General features: G+C 41.2%; 1 protein-coding gene across 2 annotated transcripts in view; it reads right to left on the bottom strand.

Annotated features, from left to right (window-relative positions):
• Positions 1-7,403: 7,403 nt before the first annotated feature.
• LOC135557990 (sorting nexin-17) overlaps positions 7,404-23,908 on the bottom strand; it is an 86,911-nt gene continuing 70,406 nt past the window's right edge. The window contains exons 9-15 of one of the 2 annotated variants that reach the window (XM_064991748.1): positions 22,531-22,623; positions 16,492-16,695; positions 11,635-11,775; positions 11,342-11,419; positions 11,174-11,248; positions 10,986-11,027; positions 7,405-10,795 (exon numbers count right to left, since the gene is read on the bottom strand). In XM_064991748.1, coding sequence (XP_064847820.1) covers positions 10,676-10,795; positions 10,986-11,027; positions 11,174-11,248; positions 11,342-11,419; positions 11,635-11,775; positions 16,492-16,695; positions 22,531-22,623 — 753 coding nt within the window. In that variant the 3' untranslated portion in view covers positions 7,405-10,675. Of the gene's footprint in view, positions 10,796-10,985; positions 11,028-11,173; positions 11,249-11,341; positions 11,420-11,634; positions 11,776-16,491; positions 16,696-22,530; positions 22,624-23,908 lie in introns of both variants that reach the window. The other variant, XM_064991749.1, reaches the window with a different exon arrangement.

Here is a 23,908-nt window from a genome sequence, read left to right as displayed (position 1 = left end):
GGGTTTCCATTTCAGTCAATTCAGAAGTAAACTGATTCAAAAGGATAATTGGAATTTCACATTCAATTTGAAATGGAATTCATCCCAACCCTGGCTGAATGTCTATTTCCCCTCTCACTGTGTGTAGAAGGTGAGATGTCTCGTGTGTGAGCTTTAAGACAGACGTGTGTGTGTGTGTGTGTGTGTGTGTGTGTGTGTGTGTGTGTGTGTGTGTGTGTGTGTGTGTGGGGGGGGCTTAAGGTTATGTCCAGCCCTACCTATCTACGGTCCAAGTGTAACTCTTGTTCTGATGGTTTTATAATTGCCTTAATGAAGTATTTTGAAATAAATAAATGTGTTCACTCACTGGGAGATCAAACTGTATTCTTTTGTTTCTGTATTTTTGGGGGCACGATTCCAATTTAGGAAATTGTGTAATTTCCTAGGCACTTCTCAGTAGTTCGCGGTTCCCCTGTGCACGCTGAATACATGTAACTGAACCACTGACACCCCCCCACCCCCCACACACACACACTTGCTGGCCAACATTTTCTTGTGGCGTTGTCATTAAATACAGTTTTCAGTACATTTACCTTAAGCCATCCATTTAAATTTGTTCGACAGACTATAACGGAGAGAACCGTTCAGAATAATATTCAAAATATTAGCCCCCGTTTCACCAACTGGTAGATTTAAAAATACTCATCTTGTAGATTTTATTTAGGGTTAGGAACGTGTTTAAAAACATATTTTAAGAGCCTTTATGCATTAAATAAGTGGTTTTATTCTTTCTATAAAATTGCCACATTCAATTCTGCAACCCATGATATGCTGAAAGGTTAGTGGATCATAAGGAGAATAGCAGGTTATAACCCTCGTCTATAGCCTGCACGAACCATGGTACTGTGTGACGACACAGCCGAGTATAGGTTATAACCTCGTCTATAGCCTGCACGAACCATGGTACTGTGTGACGACACAGCCTAGTATAGGTTATAACCTCGTCTATAGCCTGCACGAACCATGGTACTGTGTGACGACACAGCCTAGTATAGGTTATAACCCTCGTCTATAGCCTGCACGAACCATGGTACTGTGTAATGACACAGCCTAGTATAGGTTATAACCCTCGTCTATAGCCTGCACGAACCATGGTACTGTGTAATGACACAGCCTAGTATAGGTTATAACCCTCGTCTATAGCCTGCACGAACCATGGTACTGTGTCACGACACAGACGAGTATAGGTTATAACCTCGTCTATAGCCTGCACGAACCATGGTACTGTGTGACGACACAGCCGAGTATAGGTTATAACCCTCGTTTATAGCCTGCACGAACCATGGTACTGTGTAATGACACAGCCTAGTATAGGTTATAACCCTCGTCTATAGCCTGCACGAACCATGGTACTGTGTCACGACACAGCCGAGTATAGGTTATAACCTCGTCTATAGCCTGCACGAACCATGGTACTGTGTGACGACACAGCCGAGTATAGGTTATAACCCTCGTTTATAGCCTGCACGAACCATGGTACTGTGTAATGACACAGCCTAGTATAGGTTATAACCCTCGTCTATAGCCTGCACGAACCATGGTACTGTGTCACGACACAGCCGAGTATAGGTTATAACCTCGTCTATAGCCTGCACGAACCATGGTACTGTGTGACGACACAGCCGAGTATAGGTTATAACCCTCGTTTATAGCCTGCACGAACCATGGTACTGTGTGACGACACAGCCGAGTATGGCACCATGAGTCCGGTTCAATTGTTTATGGCTTGGTCTGCATTCTGGTTCATCATCATAATAATTAACCACATGGCTGTGACAGTGTTTAGAGGAAGCAAATTAAGGTAAATAAATGTTGTGATAATGTAGGCTATACCAACCGAAGGGAACCGACAGTAAATGGAATGATAATGTAGACTATACCAACTGAAGGGAACTAACAGTAAATGGAATTAAATAGAATGATAATGTAGACTATACCAACTGAAGGGAACTGACAGTAAATGGAATGATAATGTAGACTATAACAACTGAAGGGAACTAACAGTAAATGGAATTAAATGGAATGATAATGTAGACTATACCAACTGAAGGGAACTAACAGTAAATGGAATGATAATGTAGACTACCAACTGAAGGGAACTAACAGTAAATGGAATTAAATGGAATGATAATGTAGACTATACCAACCGAAGGGAACCGACAGTAAATGGAATGATAATGTAGTCTATACCAACTGAAGGGAACTGACAGTAAATGGAATGATAATGTAGGCTATACCAACTGAAGGGAACTAACAGTAAATTGTTTTGATAATGTAGGCTATACCAACTGAAGGGAACTAACAGTAAAGTGAATGATAATGTAGAATATACCTACTGAAGGGAACTAACAGTAAATTGAATGATAATGTAGATTATACCAACCGAAGGGAACCGACAGTAAATGGAATGATAATGTAGGCTATACCAACTGAAGGGAACTAACAGTAAATTGAATGATAATGTAGTCTATGCCAACTGAAGGGAACTAACAGTAAATTTAATGATAATGTAGACTATACCAACTGAAGTTAACTAACAGTAAATGGAATGATAATGTAGTCTATACCAACTGAAGGGAACCGACAGTAAATGGAATGATAATGTAGTCTATACCAACTGAAGGGAACTAACAGTAAAGTGAATGATAATATAGACTATACCAACTGAAGAGAACTAACAGTAAAGTGAATGATAATGTAGACTATACCAACTGAAGGGAACTAACAGTAAAGTGAATGATAATATAGACTATACCAACTGAAGAGAACTAACAGTAAAGTGAATGATAATGTAGACTATACCAACTGAAGGGAACTAACAGTAAAGTGAATGATAATGTAGGCTATACCAACTGAAGGGAACTAACAGTAAAGTGAATGATAATGTAGACTATACCAACTGAAGGGAACTAACAGTAAAGTGAATGATAATGTAGACAATATCAACTAAAGGGAACTAACAGTAAAGTGAATGATAATGTAGTCTATACCAACTGAAGAGAACTAACAGTAAAGTGAATGATAATGTAGAATATACCAACTGAAGGGAACTAACAGTAAATTGAATGATAATGTAGTCTATACCAACTGAAGGGAACTAACAGTAAATTGAATGATAATGTAGTCTATACCTACTGAAGTGAACTAACAGTAAATTGAATGATAATGTAGTCTACCAACTGAAGGGAACTAACAGTAAATTGAATGATAATGTAGTCTATACCAACTGAAGGGAACCAACAGTAAATTGACTGACAATGTAGTCTATACCAACTGAAGGGAACTAACAGTAAATTGAATGATAATGTAGTCTATACCTACTGAAGTGAACTAACAGTAAATTGAATGATAATGTAGTCTACCAACTGAAGGGAACTAACAGTAAATTGAATGATAGTGTAGTCTATACCAACTGAAGGGAACCAACAGTAAATTGAATGATAATGTAGTCTATACCAACTGAAGGGAACCAACAGTAAAGTGAATGATAATGTAGTCTATACCAATTGAAGGGAACTAACAGTAAAGTGAATGATAATGTAGTCTATACCTACTGAAGGGAACTGACAGTAAATGGAATGATAATGTAGGCTATACCAACTGAAGGGAACTAACAGTAAAGTGAATGATAATGTAGTCTATACCAACTGAAGGGAACTAACAGTAAATGGAATGATAATGTAGGCTATACCAACTGAAGAGAACTAACAGTAAATTGAACAATAATGTAGGCTATACCAACTGAAGGGAACTAACAGTAAAGTGAATGATAATGTAGTCTATACCAACTGAAGAGAACTAACAGTAAAGTGAATGATAATGTAGACTATACCAACTGAAGGAAACTAACAGTAAATTGAATGATAATGTAGTCTATACCAACCGAAGAGAACTAACAGTAAATTGAATGATAATGTAGTCTATACCAACTGAAGGGAACTAACAGTAAAGTGAATGATAATGTAGTCTATACCAACTGAAGAGAACTAACAGTAAATTGAACGATAATGTAGACTATACCAACTGAAGGGAACTAACAGTAAAGTGAATGATAATGTAGTCTATACCAACTGAAGGGAACCGACAGTAAAGTGAATGATAATGTAGTCTACCAACTGAAGGGAACCAACATATATGTACACACCTTCATTTCTTAGGTCTCCCAGAACGAATAGCAAGTGAAGAGCATGTTATGAAAAGTGCATTAAAAAGGGAATCCCATTCCATTGAAGCACGCTCAACTCGGGGACGGAATAAGGCCCTTTTGGATGAGATATATATATATATAGCTATTCCTCTTCATGAAGGGGTTCGGCTGGGGGTGATGTCTGGACAGAGCTGGTAGATTGAGACAAGGATCACTTTAGGTTTATACCAGTAGAAGGAATGCTACATTCTGTTGTTCATCCAGGCTAATACAAATACAGACTCACGATTGTTGGTAAAATTTGGCACCTAAAACTTTATTTAAATCCATTTAACAGTATATTACGGTGATTAAAAAAACCAAAACAGAATCATCACGATACCCTATTTCCCATAGGGGTCTAAAGTAGTGCACTACATAGGGGAGCCATTGAGTCCTAATAAAAAGTAGTGCACTACATAGGGAATACTGTAGGGTGCCATTTTGGCCGATGCAAACAACATTCTCTACAGAAAACATCCATCCATTCCATAAGAGTCTATGGGGTTTTGCATTTCCTTGCCTTGCCATGGCGTTATATTTGTTCAGAACAGCTGGTTGAGATAACATTCATGAATCTGCTTCCTCCCCATAGTCTGGTCCCAGATCTGTTTGTGCCGTTTGGCTCAATTTCCATAGCCTGGGTACTAGTCTGTTTAGCTAGCATGCCACTCATTTGATTCTGTGTGATTGAGAGTGGAAGGCTCATAACTAAGACAGACTGGTACCCAGGCTACTACAATGACCGCAGGCAAGACAACACAAGCGGCCCCTGGAGCCCAAGGCGATCCTCCTATAACTTTCTCCATGTCAACTTTTATTAGTATTCAATATATGGTTATACGAGACTAAGTATTGTTCATCAACGAGGAAAAAGCCTGGAATCCAGGTTATATTGATGCTAACAAAATGGGAATGCTTTGAATAAACTCCTGTGGATTCCAATTTAACAAAATGGTGTAAAATTAATTTTTCCATACAGACTTTAATCTGTGTCCTTGGACATGAGATCACAAGATTAAATATGTCCATTTTCAATTAAGCACCTCTTGAGATGATTGCCTCATTGTTTATTCAAGATTTTTTTTTTTTACACAAACCCCCAAAACTTTGTTTGCTAAACTAACACAATCAATAATCAAAATCAGACATGGTATTTTAATACACTTTTCATTACAACTAAAAATAATAATTCTGTAAACAATTGATTACATTTGATCTGTTTTTGATGACAAACTATTGACTATTCAGATGTTACTACAATGTCCAGAATATTTTACTGACATGTACATCTATCTATAAGTCACTTTATACTATGGCTTTAAAAAAAAAAAAAAGTTTGTTGTGCAAAATGCTTTAGTAAACTATAATTTTGGCATTTATGAAGAACCACAAAACAAATCGGAGGGGGGGGGGGGGGACGACAAGAAATTATGGATTTTCAGAACCCTTTGGAAATAATCCATGGCACCCTATTCCCTATGTAGTGCACTATATAGGGAACAGGGTTATATAATACCCTGGTCTAATGTAGTGCACTATATAGGGAATAGGGTTATATAATACCCTGGTCTAATGTAGTGCACTATATAGGGAATAGGGTTATATAATGCCCTGGTCTAATGTAGTGCACTATATAGGGAATAGGGTTATATAATGCCCTGGTCTAATGTAGTGCACTATATAGGGAATAGGGTTATATAATGCCCTGGTCTAATGTAGTGCACTATATAGGGAATAGGGTTATATAGTGCCCTGGTCTAATGTAGTGCACTATATAGGGAATAGGGTTATATAATGCCCTGGTCTAATGTAGTGCACTATATAGGGAATAGGGTTATATAATGCCCTGGTCTATTGTAGTGCACTATATAGGGAATAGGGTTATATAATGCCCTGGTCTAATGTAGTGCACTATATAGGGAATAGGGTTATATAATGCCCTGGTCTAAAGTAGTGCACTATATAGGGAATAGGGTTATATAATGCCCTGGTCTAATGTAGTGCACTATATAGGGAATATGGTTATATAATGCCCTGGTCTAATGTAGTGCACTATATAGGGAATGGGGTTATATAATGCCCTGGTCTAATGTAGTGCACTATATAGGGAATATGGTTATATAATGCCCTGGTCTATTGTAGTGCACTATATAGGGAATAGGGTTATATAATGCCCTGGTCTAAAGTAGTGCACTATATAGGGAATAGGGTTATATAATGCCCTGGTCTAATGTAGTGCACTATATAGGGAATAGGGTTATATAATGCCCTGGTCTAAAGTAGTGCACTATATAGGGAATAGGGTTATATAATGCCCTGGTCTAATGTAGTGCACTATATAGGGAATAGGGTTATATAGTGCCCTGGTCTAATGTAGTGCACTATATAGGGAATAGGGTTATATAATGCCCTGGTCTAATGTAGTGCACTATATAGGGAATAGGGTTATATAATGCCCTGGTCTAATGTAGTGCACTATATAGGGAATAGGGTTATATAATGCCCTGGTCTAATGTAGTGCACTATATAGGGAATAGGGTTATATAATGCCCTGGTCTAATGTAGTGCACTATATAGGGAATAGGGTTATATAATACCCTGGTCTAATGTAGTGCACTATATAGGGAATAGGGTTATATAATGCCCTGGTCTAATGTAGTGCACTATATAGGGAGTATGGTTATATAATGCCCTGGTCTAATGTAGTGCACTATATAGGGAATAGGGTTATATAATGCCCTGGTCTAATGTAGTGCACTATATAGGGAATAGGGTTACATAATGCCCTGGTCTAATGTAGTGCACTATATAGGGAATAGGGTTATATAATGCCCTGGTCTAATGTAGTGCACTATATAGGGAATAGGGTTATATAATGCCCTGGTCTAATGTAGTGCACTATATAGGGAATAGGGTTATATAGTGCCCTGGTCTAATGTAGTGCACTATATAGGGAATAGGGTTATATAATGCCCTGGTCTAATGTAGTGCACTATATAGGGAATAGGGTTATATAGTGCCCTGGTCTAAAGTAGTGCACTATATAGGGAATAGGGTTATATAATGCCCTGGTCTAAAGTAGTGCACTATATAGGGAATAGGGTTATATAATGCCCTGGTCTAATGTAGTGCACTATATAGGGAATAGGGTTATATAATGCCCTGGTCTAATGTAGTGCACTATATAGGGAATAGGGTTATATAATGCCCTGGTCTAATGTAGTGCACTATATAGGGAATAGGGTTATATAATGCCCTGGTCTAATGTAGTGCACTATATAGGGAATAGGGTTATATAATGCCCTGGTCTAATGTAGTGCACTATATAGGGAATAGGGTTATATAATGCCCTGGTCTAAAGTAGTGCACTATATAGGGAATAGGGTTATATAATGCCCTGGTCTAATGTAGTGCACTATATAGGGAATAGGGTTATATAATGCCCTGGTCTAATGTAGTGCACTATATAGGGAATAGGGTTATATAATGCCCTGGTCTAATGTAGTGCACTATATAGGGAATAGGGTTATATAATGCCCTGGTCTAATGTAGTGCACTATATAGGGAATAGGGTTATATAATGCCCTGGTCTAATGTAGTGCACTATATAGGGAATAGGGTTATATAATGCCCTGGTCTAAAGTAGTGCACTATATAGGGAATAGGGTTATATAATGCCCTGGTCTAATGTAGTGCACTATATAGGGAATAGGGTTATATAATGCCCTGGTCTAAAGTAGTGCACTATATAGGACAGGGTGCCATTTAGGAAGCAGACCATTGTTTTTCATGCTCCACATTACTTAATAAATATCCATCTCCATCTGTAATACTGTGCAAAATTCTGGGTTCAGGATGTGCAAGCAGTTCAGCCGACCAAATCAATCCACATCTCCTCCTGCAAGATTCTAGCTGGTGAGGTCGCATTAGCTAAGGCTGACACTTGGTTGGTGGGTGGGTTTTGCGTTTCGACCTATGGCAACCCACAGTGGACCACAGGACCAGAAGTGGAAATGTTCCAATCATCTTTCTGGCAATATTAACAAGTCTGAAACCTGTACTTGGAGATTCACATTAAAACTCATACTAAACATCATTACAACAACACTGTTATGAAATGGGGAAGATCAATAACACCCTACAAAGGAAGTTATTGGGGAAAAACATTTTGGCATATTGGCAACATTAACACTTACATTCCACGGGTAAGTAACCCATTTCAAGAGCTAGAATTGACGACGTACCTTGGATTTCTGATGTGACAGAATTACAGGCTAAAAGAACAGACACTGATGAAGACAAAGACACAAGGCCCCTTTTAGAATGAAGGAATGTCAGGACGCTCTATGGTAGAATGAAGGAATGTCAGGACTCTCTATGGTAGAATGAAGGAATGTCAGGACGCTCTATGGTAGAATGAAGGAATGTTAGGACTCTCTATGGTAGAATGAAGGAATGTCAGGACGCTCTATGGTAGAATGAAGGAATGTCAGGACTCTCTATGGTAGAATGCAGGAATGTCAGGACTCTCTATGGTAGAATGAAGGAATGTCAGGACGCTCTATGGTAGAATGAAGGAATGTCAGGACGCTCTATGGTAGAATGAAGGAATGTCAGGACTCTCTATGGTAGAATGAAGGAATGTCAGGACGCTCTATGGTAGAATGAAGGAATGTCAGGACGCTCTATGGTAGAATGAAGGAATGTCAGGACTCTATGGTAGAATGAAGGAATGTCAGGACTCTCTATGGTGTCAGGACGCTCTATGGTAGAATGAAGGAATGTCAGGACTCTCTATGGTAGAATGAAGGAATGTCAGGACGCTCTATGGTAGAATGAAGGAATGTCAGGACGCTCTATGGTAGAATGAAGGAATGTCAGGACGCTCTATGGTAGAATGCAGGAATGTCGGGACTATAGTAGAATGAGGGAATGTCAGGACGCTCTATGGTAGAATGAAGGAATGTCAGGACGCTCTATGGTAGAATGAAGGAATGTCAGGACGCTCTATGGTAGAATGAAGGAATGTCAGGACGCTCTATGGTAGAATGAAGGAATGTCAGGACGCTCTATGGTAGAATGAAGGAATGTCAGGACTCTCTATGGTAGAATGAAGGAATGTCAGGACGCTCTATGGTAGAATGAAAGAATGTCAGGACGCTCTATGGTAGAATGAAGGAATGTCAGGACGCTCTATGGTAGAATGAAGGAATGTCAGGACTCTCTATGGTAGAATGAAGGAATGTCAGGACTCTCTATGGTAGAATGAAGGAATGTCAGGACGCTCTATGGTAGAATGAAGGAATGTCAGGACGCTCTATGGTAGAATGCAGGAATGTCAGGACGCTCTATGGTAGAATGAAGGAATGTCAGGACTCTCTATGGTAGAATGAAGGAATGTCAGGACGCTCTATGGTAGAATGCAGGAATGTCGGGACGCTCTATGGTAGAATGTCAAATATGAAGACCAGGGGTTGGAACTGGTTCAGGGAACAGAACAGAAAAATAACTACATTTTCTGCGGAACAGAACCAGAACCGAGAATGGAAGTGATCAATACTATTCCAGAACAGAACCGTTCTTCTAAAAGCATGGGTACTGGTTGATAACGCTCTTTTACATTCTGGGTATTTTTCAGTCCCACAAAAACAAAAAAACGCAACAAAGCACCAATGCAAAGCCCTCACTTTATCACTCAGGAAGTAATTCCAGTGTGTCTGTGCCTGCCAGCTGAAAATCTTTGTGTTTGTAGGCTAGCTGCCCCTCCCTCTGAAGCATAGTCTACTGAAGCTACTGATGTTACAAGCATACATTAGAATGGATTTCTGTAATTTACTATGATCCCTGTCCAGCATTCATTTCTATGACTGTCAGCTAGCTGGACAGAGTGAAGAGACTATAGATGGCTGTCAGCTAGCTGGACAGAGTGAAGAGACTATAGATGACTGTCAGCTAGGTGGACAGAGTGAAGAGACTATAGATGACTGTCAGCTAGCTGGACAGAGTGAAGAGACTATAAATGACTTATCATCAAGCTGGACAGAGTGAAGAGACTATAGACGTAGGTCCATTATCACTGATACACAGCTTCCACTTGGTTTTAGTCCTTTCAACGTCAATTGTGTGTTTCACAGCATGACCCCCGTGGATTAGACTTCAGACTGTAATTTTAGTTCTATCTGTTCTTGATATTTTATTAAGTTGAATACGGGGGGGGGGGGGTAGGATTGTAAAACAGGATGGCAGTGGGTAGTCAGTCATCCCGTACCTGAAACGCATAAGATAGATGGCAGTCTTTGTGAAGCTGATAGGACAAGACTGATCCTAAGGCAGGCAGCAGACTCCCAGGAAGGGCTACAATCTTACAGAGTCAGACAATCCGCTCGGCTCAGCTTGGATTCTTTGCAGATTGCGTTCGACAGGTGAGAGGTGGGGAAGGGGTGAATATTACAGGTCATCATCCCCGATCCCCTCGAAGGCATAGTTGCCATGGAAATCGTTGCCGCTGATGTCATTGGCTGAGCTGGAGGCGCTGATCCCTCTGAGAGACACAGAGCTCAGCTTAGTCTGAGAGAGAGAGAGAGAAACAGAGACATCGTGTTAGAGCAACAGTCACTTGAAACATTTCCGTATCGACCCTCAGCCACCTAAAACAGAGACTCAACCATAGAGATCAAATGATTTACTGTTAATTGTGATTCTCCGTGTAATTCTGTGGACTTGACATTTGGGAGATCAAAGCAGAAGCATTACTCACTGAGAGTTTGACAATCTGTTCTCGGTTTGGGTCAGGAGAGTCCTGCAGGGGAGAGGAAGGTCACAAATAAGGTGAAACATCAAGTAGAAGATCTTTCCATTCAAAAACAAACGGCTAAACGTGTTCTCTCCGGGGGTGTACGGTAATCAGTGGCATATATCATAGACATGTGCAGTCCCTGTTCTCACCAGTAGAGGGGGGGATTTCACAGCTTGCTGACTTTCAGACCGATGCAGGGGGCCATTGTGACGTTTCCTTAGCATCTGAACAAGACATAATGAATACAGGAAGTCAGAACACGGCAGACGAGTTAACAGAAGGTGGATCTGTCCCATCACCAAAGACCAGACACACACCTTCTTGATGCTTCCTCCTGACTTCTTCACCATCAGCTCATCAACCATCGACTGAAGACAGATGCTCATCATGATTGCCTGAAAACACACACACACACACACACACACACACACACACACACACACACACACACACACACACACACACACACACACACACACACACACACACACACACACACACACACACACACACACCAACTCTAGATATTTCATTCATTATCAGCAGAGGTCAAACTGCTACCTCTTGGGTGACTCCATATTAACCTGACCTCTAAACCCTAACCTCTGACCTGTGGGCTGGTGATGGTGACCCACTGGAGGCGGTCTTTGCTCATCAGGTACTCGAAGGCCAGCTCCAACTTCACCTCACACTTGGCTGAGGAGCAGGGGCCCGGGGTTGGGGAGGATGAGCCGTTCACTACCGGGACCTGCTGTGGTTGGGAAAGGGGACCGAGTCACTATGGTTGGACACCACCAACGTCATCGTCATCATCATCATCATCATCATCCCAACTCAAGCAGTCTGTGCAGCGAATGAATGCCTACACTACAGAGAACGTAATGTTAGCTAAAGGACAGAGGGTGAAGCTTCCCTGATTGAAGGTACAATCAGATGGAATCCCAGCCTGTCTGTGTAGGACTCGGGGTCAAAAGTAGTGTACTACTACATAGGACTCGGGGTCAAAAGTAGTGTACTACTACTACATAGGACTCGGGGTCAAAAGTAGTGTACTACTACTACATAGGACTCGGGTCAAAAGTAGTGCACTACTACTACATAGGACTCGGGTCAAAAGTAGTGTACTACTACTACATAGGACTCGGGGTCAAAAGTAGTGTACTACTACTACATAGGACTCGGGGTCAAAAGTAGTGCACTACTACTACATAGGACTCGGGTCAAAAGTAGTGTACTACTACTACATAGGACTCGGGTCAAAAGTAGTGTACTACTACTACATAGGACTCGGGGTCAAAAGTAGTGTACTACTACTACATAGGACTCGGGTCAAAAGTAGTGTACTACTACTACATAGGACTCGGGTCAAAAGTAGTGTACTACTACTACATAGGACTCGGGTCAAAAGTAGTGTACTACTACTACATAGGACTCGGGTCAAAAGTAGTGCACTACTACTACTACATAGGACTCGGGGTCAAAAGTAGTGCACTACTACATAGGACTCGGGGTCAAAAGTAGTGCACTACTACATAGGACTCAGGTCAAAAGTAGTGCACTATGTAGAGAATAGGGTGCCATTTGGGACACACATTGTGTCCGGCTTTGTCATCTCCTCCAAAACCCCCCTTCATTATCAACCCCTTGTTTTTGCAAGATGTTTGAAACGCACACAATTCCCTGGAGACGGGGACTCCCATTAGTGTACAGTCTTTACTTAAGGGCTCTGCAGTGGGTCGTTTGGGACAGATATACACCGTGTCATCATCATAGTGCTAGCTCACTAGCCCTACTGTTTATAGGAGTCTCCTTCTGGAAAAACAGTCTGTTTCCACTTCATCCTCAAGCCCCCTGGGTAATGAGATGGAACAAGAGATTCTATTCTAAGTTGAGATGTGTTTTTCAGATGCTTCTCCTCTTACCTTTATTTAACTAGGCAAGTCAGTTAAGAACAAATTCTTATTTTCAATGACGGCCTAGGAACAGTGGGTTAACTGCCTGTTCAGGGGCAGAACGACAGATTTGTACCTTGTCAGCTCGGGGATCTGAACTTGCAACCTTTCGGTTACTAGTCCAACACTCTAACCACTAGGCTACTGATGCATTAGGATGTTTGGAAATAGTTTGATTGGAGAGGAACACATTAAATATGACTAGGATCCCTGAGGGAAAGTTTAGTAGAAACATTAACTACTGGTCCATGTAGTGGGGGAGTGGGACAGAACTAAACCATGTTCCCTGTTACCAACTGGATGCCATTCAGCCACAAGAGCATTAGTGAGGCCGGGCACTGGTGTTGGACGATTAGGCCTGGCTCGTAGTTGGCGTTCCAATTCATCCCAAAGGTGTTCGATGGGGTTGAGGTCAGGGCTCAGTGCAGGCCAGTCAAGTTCTTCCACACCGCATCTCAACAAACCATTTCTGTATGGACCTCGCTTTGTGCACGGGGACATTGTCATGCTGAAACAGGAAAGGGCCTTCCCCAAACTGTTGCCAGAAAGTTGGAGGCACAATCATCTAGAATGTCATTGTATGCTGTAGCATTAAGATTTCCCTTCCCTGGAACCCAAACCAAGGGGCACAAACCAATGAAACAGCCCCAGACCATTATTCCTCCTACAATAAACTTTACAGTTGGCACTTTGCTTTGGGGCAGGTAGCATTCGCCAAACCCAGATTTGTCCGTCGGACTGCCAGATGGTGAAAAGCGGGATTCATCACTCCATCACTATTTACACAACTTCAAGATGTTAAGCTTGTGTGCGGCTGTTCGGCCATGGAAACCCATGGATCTGACGATGAGCAGTTTGGAACCTTAGAGGTCTTTATAGAGATTATAGAGGTCTTTATAGAGTTAATAGAGGTCTTTATAGAGGTCTTTATAGAGGTTAGAGAGATTATAGAGGTCTTTATAGAGGTCTTTATAGAGGTTAGAGAGATTATAGAGGTCGTTATAGAGTTAATAGAGGTCTTTATAGAGGTCTTTATAGAGGTTAGAGAGATTATAGAGGTCTTTATAGAGATTATAGAGGTCTTTATAGAGGTCGTTATAGAGGTCTTTATAGAGGTCTTTATAGAGTTAATAGAGGTCTTTATAGAGGTCTTTATAGAGTTAATAGAGGTCTTTATAGAGGTCTTTATAGAGGTTAGAGAGATTATAGAAGTCTTTATAGAGTTAATAGAGGTCTTTATAGAGGTCTTTATAGAGGTTAGAGAGATTATAGAGGTTATAGAGGTCTTTATAGAGGTCTTTATAGAGGTCTTTATAGAGGTTAGAGGGGTGCTTTATAGAGGTTATAGAGGTCTTTATAGAGGTTAGAGAGGTGCTTTATAGAGGTTATAGAGGTCTTTATAGAGGTTATAGAGGTCTTTATAGAGGTTAGAGAGGTGCTTTATAGAGGTTATAGAGGTCTTTATAGAGGTTATAGAGGTCTTTATAGAGGTTATAGAGGTCTTTATAGAGGTTATAGAGGTCTTTATAGAGGTTATAGAGGTCTTTATAGAGGTTATAGAGGTCTTTATAGAGGTTAGAGAGGTGCTTTATAGAGGTTATAGAGGTGCTTTATAGAGGTTATAGAGGTCTTTATAGAGGTTATAGAGGTCTTTATAGAGGTTATAGAGGTCTTTATAGAGGTTATAGAGGTCTTTATAGAGGTTATAGAGGTCTTTATAGAGGTTATTGAGGTGCTTTATAGAGGTTATAGAGGTCTTTATAGAGGTGCTTTATAGAGGTTATAGAGGTCTTTATAGAGGTTATAGAGATGCTTTATATAGGTTATAGAGGTGCTTTATAGAGGTTATAGAGGTGCTTTATAGAGGTTATAGAGGTCTTTATAGAGGTTATAGAGGTCTTTATAGAGGTTATAGAGGTCTTTATAGAGGTTATAGAGGTCTTTATAGAGGTTAGAGAGATGCTTTATATAGGTTATAGAGGTGCTTTATAGAGGTTATAGAGGTCTTTATAGAGGTTATAGAGGTCTTTATAGAGGTTATAGAGGTGCTTTATAGAGGTTATTGAGATGCTTTATAGAGGTTATAGAGGTGCTTTATAGAGGTTATAGAGGTGCTTTATAGAGGTCTTTATAGAGGTCTTTATAGAGGTTATAGAGGTCTTTATAGAGGTTATAGAGGTCTTTATAGAGGTCTTTATAGAGGTTATAGAGGTGCTTTATAGAGGTTATAGAGGTGCTTTATAGAGGTTATAGAGGTCTTTATAGAGGTTATAGAGGTCTTTATAGAGGTTATAGAGGTCTTTATAGAGGTTATAGAGGTCTTTATAGAGGTCTTTATAGAGGTTATAGAGGTGCTTTATAGAGGTTATAGAGGTGCTTTATAGAGGTTATAGAGGTCTTTATAGAGGTTATAGAGGTCTTTATAGAGGTCTTTATAGAGGTTATAGAGGTGCTTTATAGAGGTTATAGAGGTGCTTTATAGAGGTTATAGAGGTCTTTATAGAGGTTATAGAGGTCTTTATAGAGGTCTTTATAGAGGTTATAGAGGTGCTTTATAGAGGTTATAGAGGTGCTTTATAGAGGTTATAGAGGTGCTTTATAGAGGTTATAGAGGTCTTTATAGAGGTGCTTTATAGAGTGTATAGAGGTGCTTTATAGAGGTTAGAGAGGTGTTTATAGAGGTTATAGAGGTCTTTATAGAGGTTATTGAGGTGCTTTATAGAGGTTATAGAGGTGCTTTATAGAGGTCTTTATAGAGGTTAGAGAGATTATAGAGGTTATAGAGGTCTTTATAGAGGTGCTTTATAGAGGTTATAGAGGTCTTTATAGAGGTTATAGAGGTCTTTATAGAGGTTATAGAGGTCTTTATAGAGGTTATTGAGGTGCTTTATAGAGGTTATAGAGGTCTTTATAGAGGTTATAGAGGTGCTTTATAGAGGTTATAGAGGTCTTTATAGAGGTGCTTTATAGAGTGTATAGAGGTTATAGAGGTCTTTATAGAGGTGCTTTATAGAGGTTATAGAGGTCTTTATAGAGGTGCTTTATAGAAGTGTGTGAAGACAGTTAAACTGTAGTCAGGCAATGACCCGTCTTTCGTCCTACATTGGTACTGCACATGCCCCTTCCTGCTTCCTGTACCATGTGCCTGAATGAGCATACAGCTGTCTGGCTGGGTGATAAAGGGGCTCTGTGGGCTTGTGTGTAAGTGGTCAGTTTACCCAGAGGAGAGAAACAGAAGCATGTGTGTGGCACACTGCAGGGGGGGGGGGGGGGGGGAGTCAAATGGGAGAACCACACTTGTGTTAATGAGAGGGAGGGGAAAGGGGGAGGTGAGAGGTCACACTAGCACCAATTTCGGTCATAATTTGGATGGATTCCAAAACTAATTATGAAATTGGTTCCCCTCCCCTGTAAAACTGACCGTAGAGAACAACATCCCTCTACTCCAAATTCAGCATTCAGAGGACACTTAAAATAGAGAGTAGAGTAACGTAATTTGGAGGAGGGTTACTTACAGACGAAGTGACCCTCCAGCACCTCATGCGCGTGACCTTGAAGCTCCCCTCCTTCATCTGTTCATTGGGAAGCTTGACCTGGAAGTTAAGCTCGTTGTTGCCAGCGGAGACGATCACGTGACAGCCCTTCTCCGGGAAGTCTGTCACGCACGGGTCAAACTTGATGTAGCCAAAGTATTTCAGCGTCTGACCGAGCCTAATGAACTGGAGAAACAGGCAGACATCTTAGCCTAATGAACTGGAGAAACAGGCAGACATCATAGCCTAATGAACTGGAGAAACAGGCAGACATCTTAGCCTAATGAACTGGAGAAACAGGCAGAAAGACATGAACTAGCAGAATGAACTGTAGAAACAGGCAGACATCATAGCCTAATGAACTGTAGAAACAGGCAGACATCTTAGCCTAATGAACTGGAGAGACAGGCAGACATCTTAGCCTAATGAACTGGAGAAACAGGCAGAAAGACATGAACTAGCAGAATGAACTGTAGAAACAGGCAGACATCATAGCCTAATGAACTGTAGAAACAGGCAGACATCTTAGCCTAATGAACTGTAGAGACAGGCAGACATCTTAGCCTAATGAACTGGAGAAACAGGCAGACATCTTAGCCTAATGAACTGTAGAAACAGGCAGACATCATAGCCTAATGAACTGTAGAAACAAGCAGACATCTTAGCCTAATGAACTGTAGAAACAGGCAGACATCTTAGCCTAATGAACTGGAGAAACAGGCAGACATCATAGCCTAATGAACTGTAGAGGCAGGCAGACATCTTAGCCTAATGAACTGTAGAAACAGGCAGACATCTTAGCCTAATGAACTGTAGAAACAGGCAGACATCTTAGCCTAATGAACTGTAGAAACAGGCAGACATCTTAGCCTAATGAACTGTAGAGACAGGCAGACATCTTAGCCTAATGAACTGTAGAAACAGACAGACATCATAGCCTAATGAACTGTAGAGGCAGGCAGACATCTTAGCCTAATGAACTGGAGAAACAGACAGACATCATAGCCTAATGAACTGTAGAGGCAGGCAGACATCTTAGCCTAATGAACTGTAGAAACAGGCAGACATCTTAGCCTAATGAACTGTAGAAACAGGCAGACATCTTAGCCTAATGAACTGTAGAAACAGGCAGACATCTTAGCCTAATGAACTGTAGAGACAGGCAGACATCTTAGCCTAATGAACTGGAGAAACAGACAGACATCATAGCAGAATGAACTGTAGAGACAGGCAGATAGTCATGAACTGGAGAGACAGGCAGAAAGACATGAACTGGAGAGACAGGCAGAAAGACATGAACTGGAGAGACAGGCAGAAAGACATGAACTGGAGAGACAGGCAGAAAGACATGAACTGGAGAGACAGGCAGAAAGACATGAACTGGAGAGACAGGCAGAAAGACATGAACTGGAGAGACAGGCAGAAAGACATGAACTGGAGAGACAGGCAGAAAGACATGAACTGGAGAGACAGGCAGAAAGACATGAACTAGCAGAATGAAATGTAGAGACAGGCAGACATCTTAGCCTAATGAAATGTAGAGACAGGCAGACATCTTAGCCTAATGAACTGGAGAAACAGACAGACATCTTAGCCTAATGAACTGTAGAGACAGGCAGACATCTTAGCCTAATGAACTGGAGAGACAGGCAGGAAGACATTGGCTACACCACTGGCCACAACCTTCTACAATAGCTTCATTTTTAATCCAAAATGTCTTCCTAAAGGGAGTATTGGAGATAAAAATTGGTTAACTACTAAATTGTGCGACTACCTACAAAGTTACTATGTAGTTGATTGGAAGCCATTGCTCCACTTTATAACTAATACAGAGGAGATGTTGTCTCTTCTATAATACTGCCACTCTGCACCAGCTTGGTAGAAGAAGAAGAGGGATATAGTTCTAGGAGACAGTCTTGGTAGAAGAAGAAGAAGTGGGATATAGTTCTAGGAGACAGTCTTGGTAGAAGAAGAAGAGGGATATAGTTCTAGGAGACAGACTTGGTAGAAGAAGAAGAGGGATATAGTTCTAGGAGACAGTCTTGGTAGAAGAAGAAGAAGAGGGATATAGTTCTAGGAGACAGTCTTGGTAGAAGAAGAAGAGGGATATAGTTCTAGGAGACAGACTTGGTAGAAGAAGAAGAGGGATATAGTTCTAGGAGACAGACTTGGTAGAAGAAGAAGAAGAAGAGGGATATAGTTCTAGGAGACAGTCTTGGTAGAAGAAGAAGAAGTGGGATATAGTTCTAGGAGACAGTCTTGGTAGAAGAAGAAGAAGAGGGATATAGTTCTAGGAGACAGTCTTGGTAGAAGAAGAAGTGGGATATAGTTCTAGGAGACAGTCTTGGTAGAAGAAGAAGAAGAGGGATATAGTTCTAGGAGACAGTCTTGGTAGAAGAAGAAGAAGTGGGATATAGTTCTAGGAGACAGTCTTGGTAGAAGAAGAAGAAGAGGGATATAGTTCTAGGAGACAGTCTTGGTAGAAGAAGAAGAAGTGGGATATAGTTCTAGGAGACAGACTTGGTAGAAGAAGAAGTGGGATATAGTTCTAGGAGACAGTCTTGGTAGAAGAAGAAGAAGAGGGATATAGTTCTAGGAGACAGTCTTGGTAGAAGAAGAAGAAGTGGGATATAGTTCTAGGAGACAGTCTTGGTAGAAGAAGAAGAGGGATATAGTTCTAGGAGACAGTCTTGGTAGAAGAAGAAGAAGAAGAGGGATATAGTTCTAGGAGACAGTCTTGGTAGAAGAAGAAGAAGAGGGATATAGTTCTAGGAGACAGTCTTGGTAGAAGAAGAAGAGGGATATAGTTCTAGGAGACAGTCTTGGTAGAAGAAGAAGAAGAAGAGGGATATAGTTCTAGGAGACAGTCTTGGTAGAAGAAGAAGAGGGATATAGTTCTAGGAGACAGTCTTGGTAGAAGAAGAAGAGGGATATAGTTCTAGGAGACAGTCTTGGTAGAAGAAGAAGAAGAAGAGGGATATAGTTCTAGGAGACCGTCTTGGTAGAAGAAGAAGAAGAGGGATATAGTTCTAGGAGACAGTCTTGGTAGAAGAAGAAGAAGTGAGATATAGTTCTAGGAGACAGTCTTGGTAGAAGAAGAAGAGGGATATAGTTCTAGGAGACAGTCTTGGTAGAAGAAGAAGAAGTGGGATATAGTTCTAGGAGACAGTCTTGGTAGAAGAAGAAGAGGGATATAGTTCTAGGAGACAGTCTTGGTAGAAGAAGAAGAGGGATATAGTTCTAGGAGACAGTCTTGGTAGAAGAAGAAGAGGGATATAGTTCTAGGAGACAGTCTTGGTAGAAGAAGAAGAAGAAGAGGGATATAGTTCTAGGAGACAGTCTTGGTAGAAGAAGAAGAGGGATATAGTTCTAGGAGACAGTCTTGGTAGAAGAAGAAGAGGGATATAGTTCTAGGAGACAGTCTTGGTAGAAGAAGAAGAAGAAGAGGGATATAGTTCTAGGAGACAGTCTTGGTAGAAGAAGAAGAGGGATATAGTTCTAGGAGACAGTCTTGGTAGAAGAAGAAGAGGGATATAGTTCTAGGAGACAGTCTTGGTAGAAGAAGAAGAAGAGGGATATAGTTCTAGGAGACAGTCTTGGTAGAAGAAGAAGTGGGATATAGTTCTAGGAGACAGTCTTGGTAGAAGAAGAAGAGGGATATAGTTCTAGGAGACAGTCTTGGTAGAAGAAGAAGTGAGATATAGTTCTAGGAGACAGTCTTGGTAGAAGAAGAAGAAGTGGGATATAGTTCTAGGAGACAGTCTTGGTAGAAGAAGAAGAAGTGGGATATAGTTCTAGGAGACAGTCTTGGTAGAAGAAGAAGAGGGATGTAGTTCTAGGAGACAGTCTTGGTAGAAGAAGAAGTGAGATATAGTTCTAGGAGACAGTCTTGGTAGAAGAAGAAGAAGTGGGATATAGTTCTAGGAGACAGTCTTGGTAGAAGAAGAAGAAGTGGGATATAGTTCTAGGAGACAGTCTTGGTAGAAGAAGAAGAGGGATGTAGTTCTAGGAGACAGTCTTGGTAGAAGAAGAAGAGGGATATAGTTCTAGGAGACAGTCTTGGTAGAAGAAGAAGAAGAGGGATATAGTTCTAGGAGACAGTCTTGGTAGAAGAAGAAGAAGAGGGATATAGTTCTAGGAGACCGTCTTGGTAGAAGAAGAAGAAGAGGGATATAGTTCTAGGAGACAGTCTTGGTAGAAGAAGAAGAAGTGAGATATAGTTCTAGGAGACAGTCTTGGTAGAAGAAGAAGAGGGATATAGTTCTAGGAGACAGTCTTGGTAGAAGAAGAAGAAGTGGGATATAGTTCTAGGAGACAGTCTTGGTAGAAGAAGAAGAGGGATATAGTTCTAGGAGACAGTCTTGGTAGAAGAAGAAGAGGGATATAGTTCTAGGAGACAGTCTTGGTAGAAGAAGAAGAAGTGGGATATAGTTCTAGGAGACAGTCTTGGTAGAAGAAGAAGAAGAGGGATATATTTCTAGGAGACAGTCTTGGTAGAAGAAGAAGAGGGATATAGTTCTAGGAGACAGTCTTGGTAGAAGAAGAAGTGGGATATAGTTCTAGGAGACAGTCTTGGTAGAAGAAGAAGAGGGATATAGTTCTAGGAGACAGTCTTGGTAGAAGAAGAAGAAGAGGGATATAGTTCTAGGAGACAGTCTTGGTAGAAGAAGAAGACGGATATAGTTCTAGGAGACAGTCTTGGTAGAAGAAGAAGTGGGATATAGTTCTAGGAGACAGTCTTGGTAGAAGAAGAAGAAGAGGGATATAGTTCTAGGAGACAGTCTTGGTAGAAGAAGAAGAAGAGGGATATAGTTCTAGGAGACAGTCTTGGTAGAAGAAGAAGTGGGATATAGTTCTAGGAGACAGTCTTGGTAGAAGAAGAAGAAGAGGGATATAGTTCTAGGAGACAGTCTTGGTAGAAGAAGAAGTGGGATATAGTTCTAGGAGACAGTCTTGGTAGAAGAAGAAGAGGGATATAGTTCTAGGAGACAGTCTTGGTAGAAGAAGAAGAAGAGGGATATAGTCCTAGGAGACAGTCTTGGTAGAAGAAGAAGAAGAGGGATATAGTTCTAGGAGACAGTCTTGGTAGAAGAAGAAGAGGGATATAGTTCTAGGAGACAGTCTTGGTAGAAGAAGAAGAAGAGGGATATAGTTCTAGGAGACAGTCTTGGTAGAAGAAGAAGAGGATATAGTTCTAGGAGACAGTCTTGGTAGAAGAAGAAGAGGGATATAGTTCTAGGAGACAGTCTTGGTAGAAGAAGAAGAAGAGGGATATAGTTCTAGGAGACAGTCTTGGTAGAAGAAGAAGTGGGATATAGTTCTAGGAGACAGTCTTGGTAGAAGAAGAAGAAGAGGGATATAGTTCTAGGAGACAGTCTTGGTAGAAGAAGAAGAAGAGGGATATAGTTCTAGGAGACAGTCTTGGTAGAAGAAGAAGAAGAGGGATATAGTTCTAGGAGACAGTCTTGGTAGAAGAAGAAGTGGGATATAGTTCTAGGAGACAGTCTTGGTAGAAGAAGAAGAGGGATATAGTTCTAGGAGACAGTCTTGGTAGAAGAAGAAGTGAGATATAGTTCTAGGAGACAGTCTTGGTAGAAGAAGAAGTGGGATATAGTTCTAGGAGACAGTCTTGGTAGAAGAAGAAGTGGGATATAGTTCTAGGAGACAGTCTTGGTAGAAGAAGAAGAAGAGGGATATAGTTCTAGGAGACAGTCTTGGTAGAAGAAGAAGAAGAGGGATATAGTTCTAGGAGACAGTCTTGGTAGAAGAAGAAGAAGAGGGATATAGTTCTAGGAGACAGTCTTGGTAGAAGAAGAAGTGGGATATAGTTCTAGGAGACAGTCTTGGTAGAAGAAGAAGAGGGATATACTTCTAGGAGACAGTCTTGGTAGAAGAAGAAGAAGAGGGATATAGTTCTAGGAGACAGTCTTGGTAGAAGAAGAAGTGAGATATAGTTCTAGGAGACAGTCTTGGTAGAAGAAGAAGAAGAGGGATATAGTTCTAGGAGACAGTCTTGCTTACTTCTTTCTTGGATCCTTTCTCCTGCAGTGATTTCAGCTGTCTGTGCTGGTCCTTGTTAACGAGGATCCAGCCTCTATCTATGTCCGACACCGTCTGGGGAGAGGAGAGAGACAAGGATCATCTTTCTGCCCCAAACTCTCCTCATAGAGGCTTCAGATACAAATGTTCCTCAGTTTAAGTCCAAAAATGAACTATTCCACTGTTGAATTAAACACCAGCTGCATACACACATATACAAGTCAATGACACACACATTTACAGACAATGGCAAACAGACAATTCTCTCTTTCCAATAAAATATTGCATCCTTTGACCCATAACATTAGCTAAGCCCCCACACAGAGCCAAGACAGCAGCCAGATCAGATGAACCATCTCTGAAATGCTATAGAAACACCCCCCATGTTGCTGCTGTATCTGGGTAGGTGGTGTTGCTATAGAAACACCCCCATGTTGCTGCTGTATCTGGGTAGGGGGTGTTGCTATAGAAACACCTCCATGTTCCTGCTGTATCTGGGTAGGGGTGTTGCTATAGAAACACCTCCATGTTGCTGCTGTATCTGGGTAGGGGGTGTTGCTATAGAAACACCTCCATGTTGCTGCTGTATCTGGGTAGGGGGTGTTGCTATAGAAACACCCCCATGTTGCTGCTGTATCTGGGTAGGGGGTGTTGCTATAGAAACACCCCCATGTTGCTGCTGTATCTGGGTAGGGGGTGTTGCTATAGAAACACCTCCATGTTCCTGCTGTATCTGGGTAGGGGATGTTGCTATAGAAACACCTCCATGTTGCTGCTGTATCTGGGTAAGGGGTGTTGCTATAGAAACACCGCCATGTTGCTGCTGTATCTGGGTAGGGGGTGTTGCTATAGAAACACCTCCATGTTGCTGCTTTATCTGGGTAGGGGGTGTTGCTATAGAAAGACCTCCATGTTGCTGCTGTATCTGGGTAGGGGGTGTTGCTATAGAAACACCTCCATGTTGCTGCTGTATCTGGGTAGGGGGTGTTGCTATAGAAAGACCTCCATGTTGCTGCTGTATCTGGGTAGGGGGTGTTGCTATAGAAACACCTCCATGTTGCTGCTGTATCTGGGTAGGGGGTGTTGCTATAGAAACACCTCCATGTTGCAGCTGTATCTGGGTAGGGGGTGTTGCTATAGAAAGATATGGCTACTTCCCAAATGGAGCACTATTCCCTATATAAAACACTACTGTTGACCAGAGCCCTATTCCCTATATAGAACACTACTTTAGACCAGAGTCCTATTCCCTATATAAAACACTACTTTAGACCAGAGCCCTATTCCCTATATAGTGCACTACTTTAGACCAGAGCCTTATTCCCTATATAAAACACTACTTTAGACCAGAGCCCTATTC

This window comes from Oncorhynchus masou, chromosome 16 (genome assembly GCF_036934945.1).
Source record: "Oncorhynchus masou masou isolate Uvic2021 chromosome 16, UVic_Omas_1.1, whole genome shotgun sequence".
In the NCBI taxonomy this organism is placed as follows: domain Eukaryota; kingdom Metazoa; phylum Chordata; class Actinopteri; order Salmoniformes; family Salmonidae; genus Oncorhynchus; species Oncorhynchus masou.
Note: the sequence above shows the minus strand (reverse complement) of the source record. Positions and strands in the feature narration are given on the sequence as shown.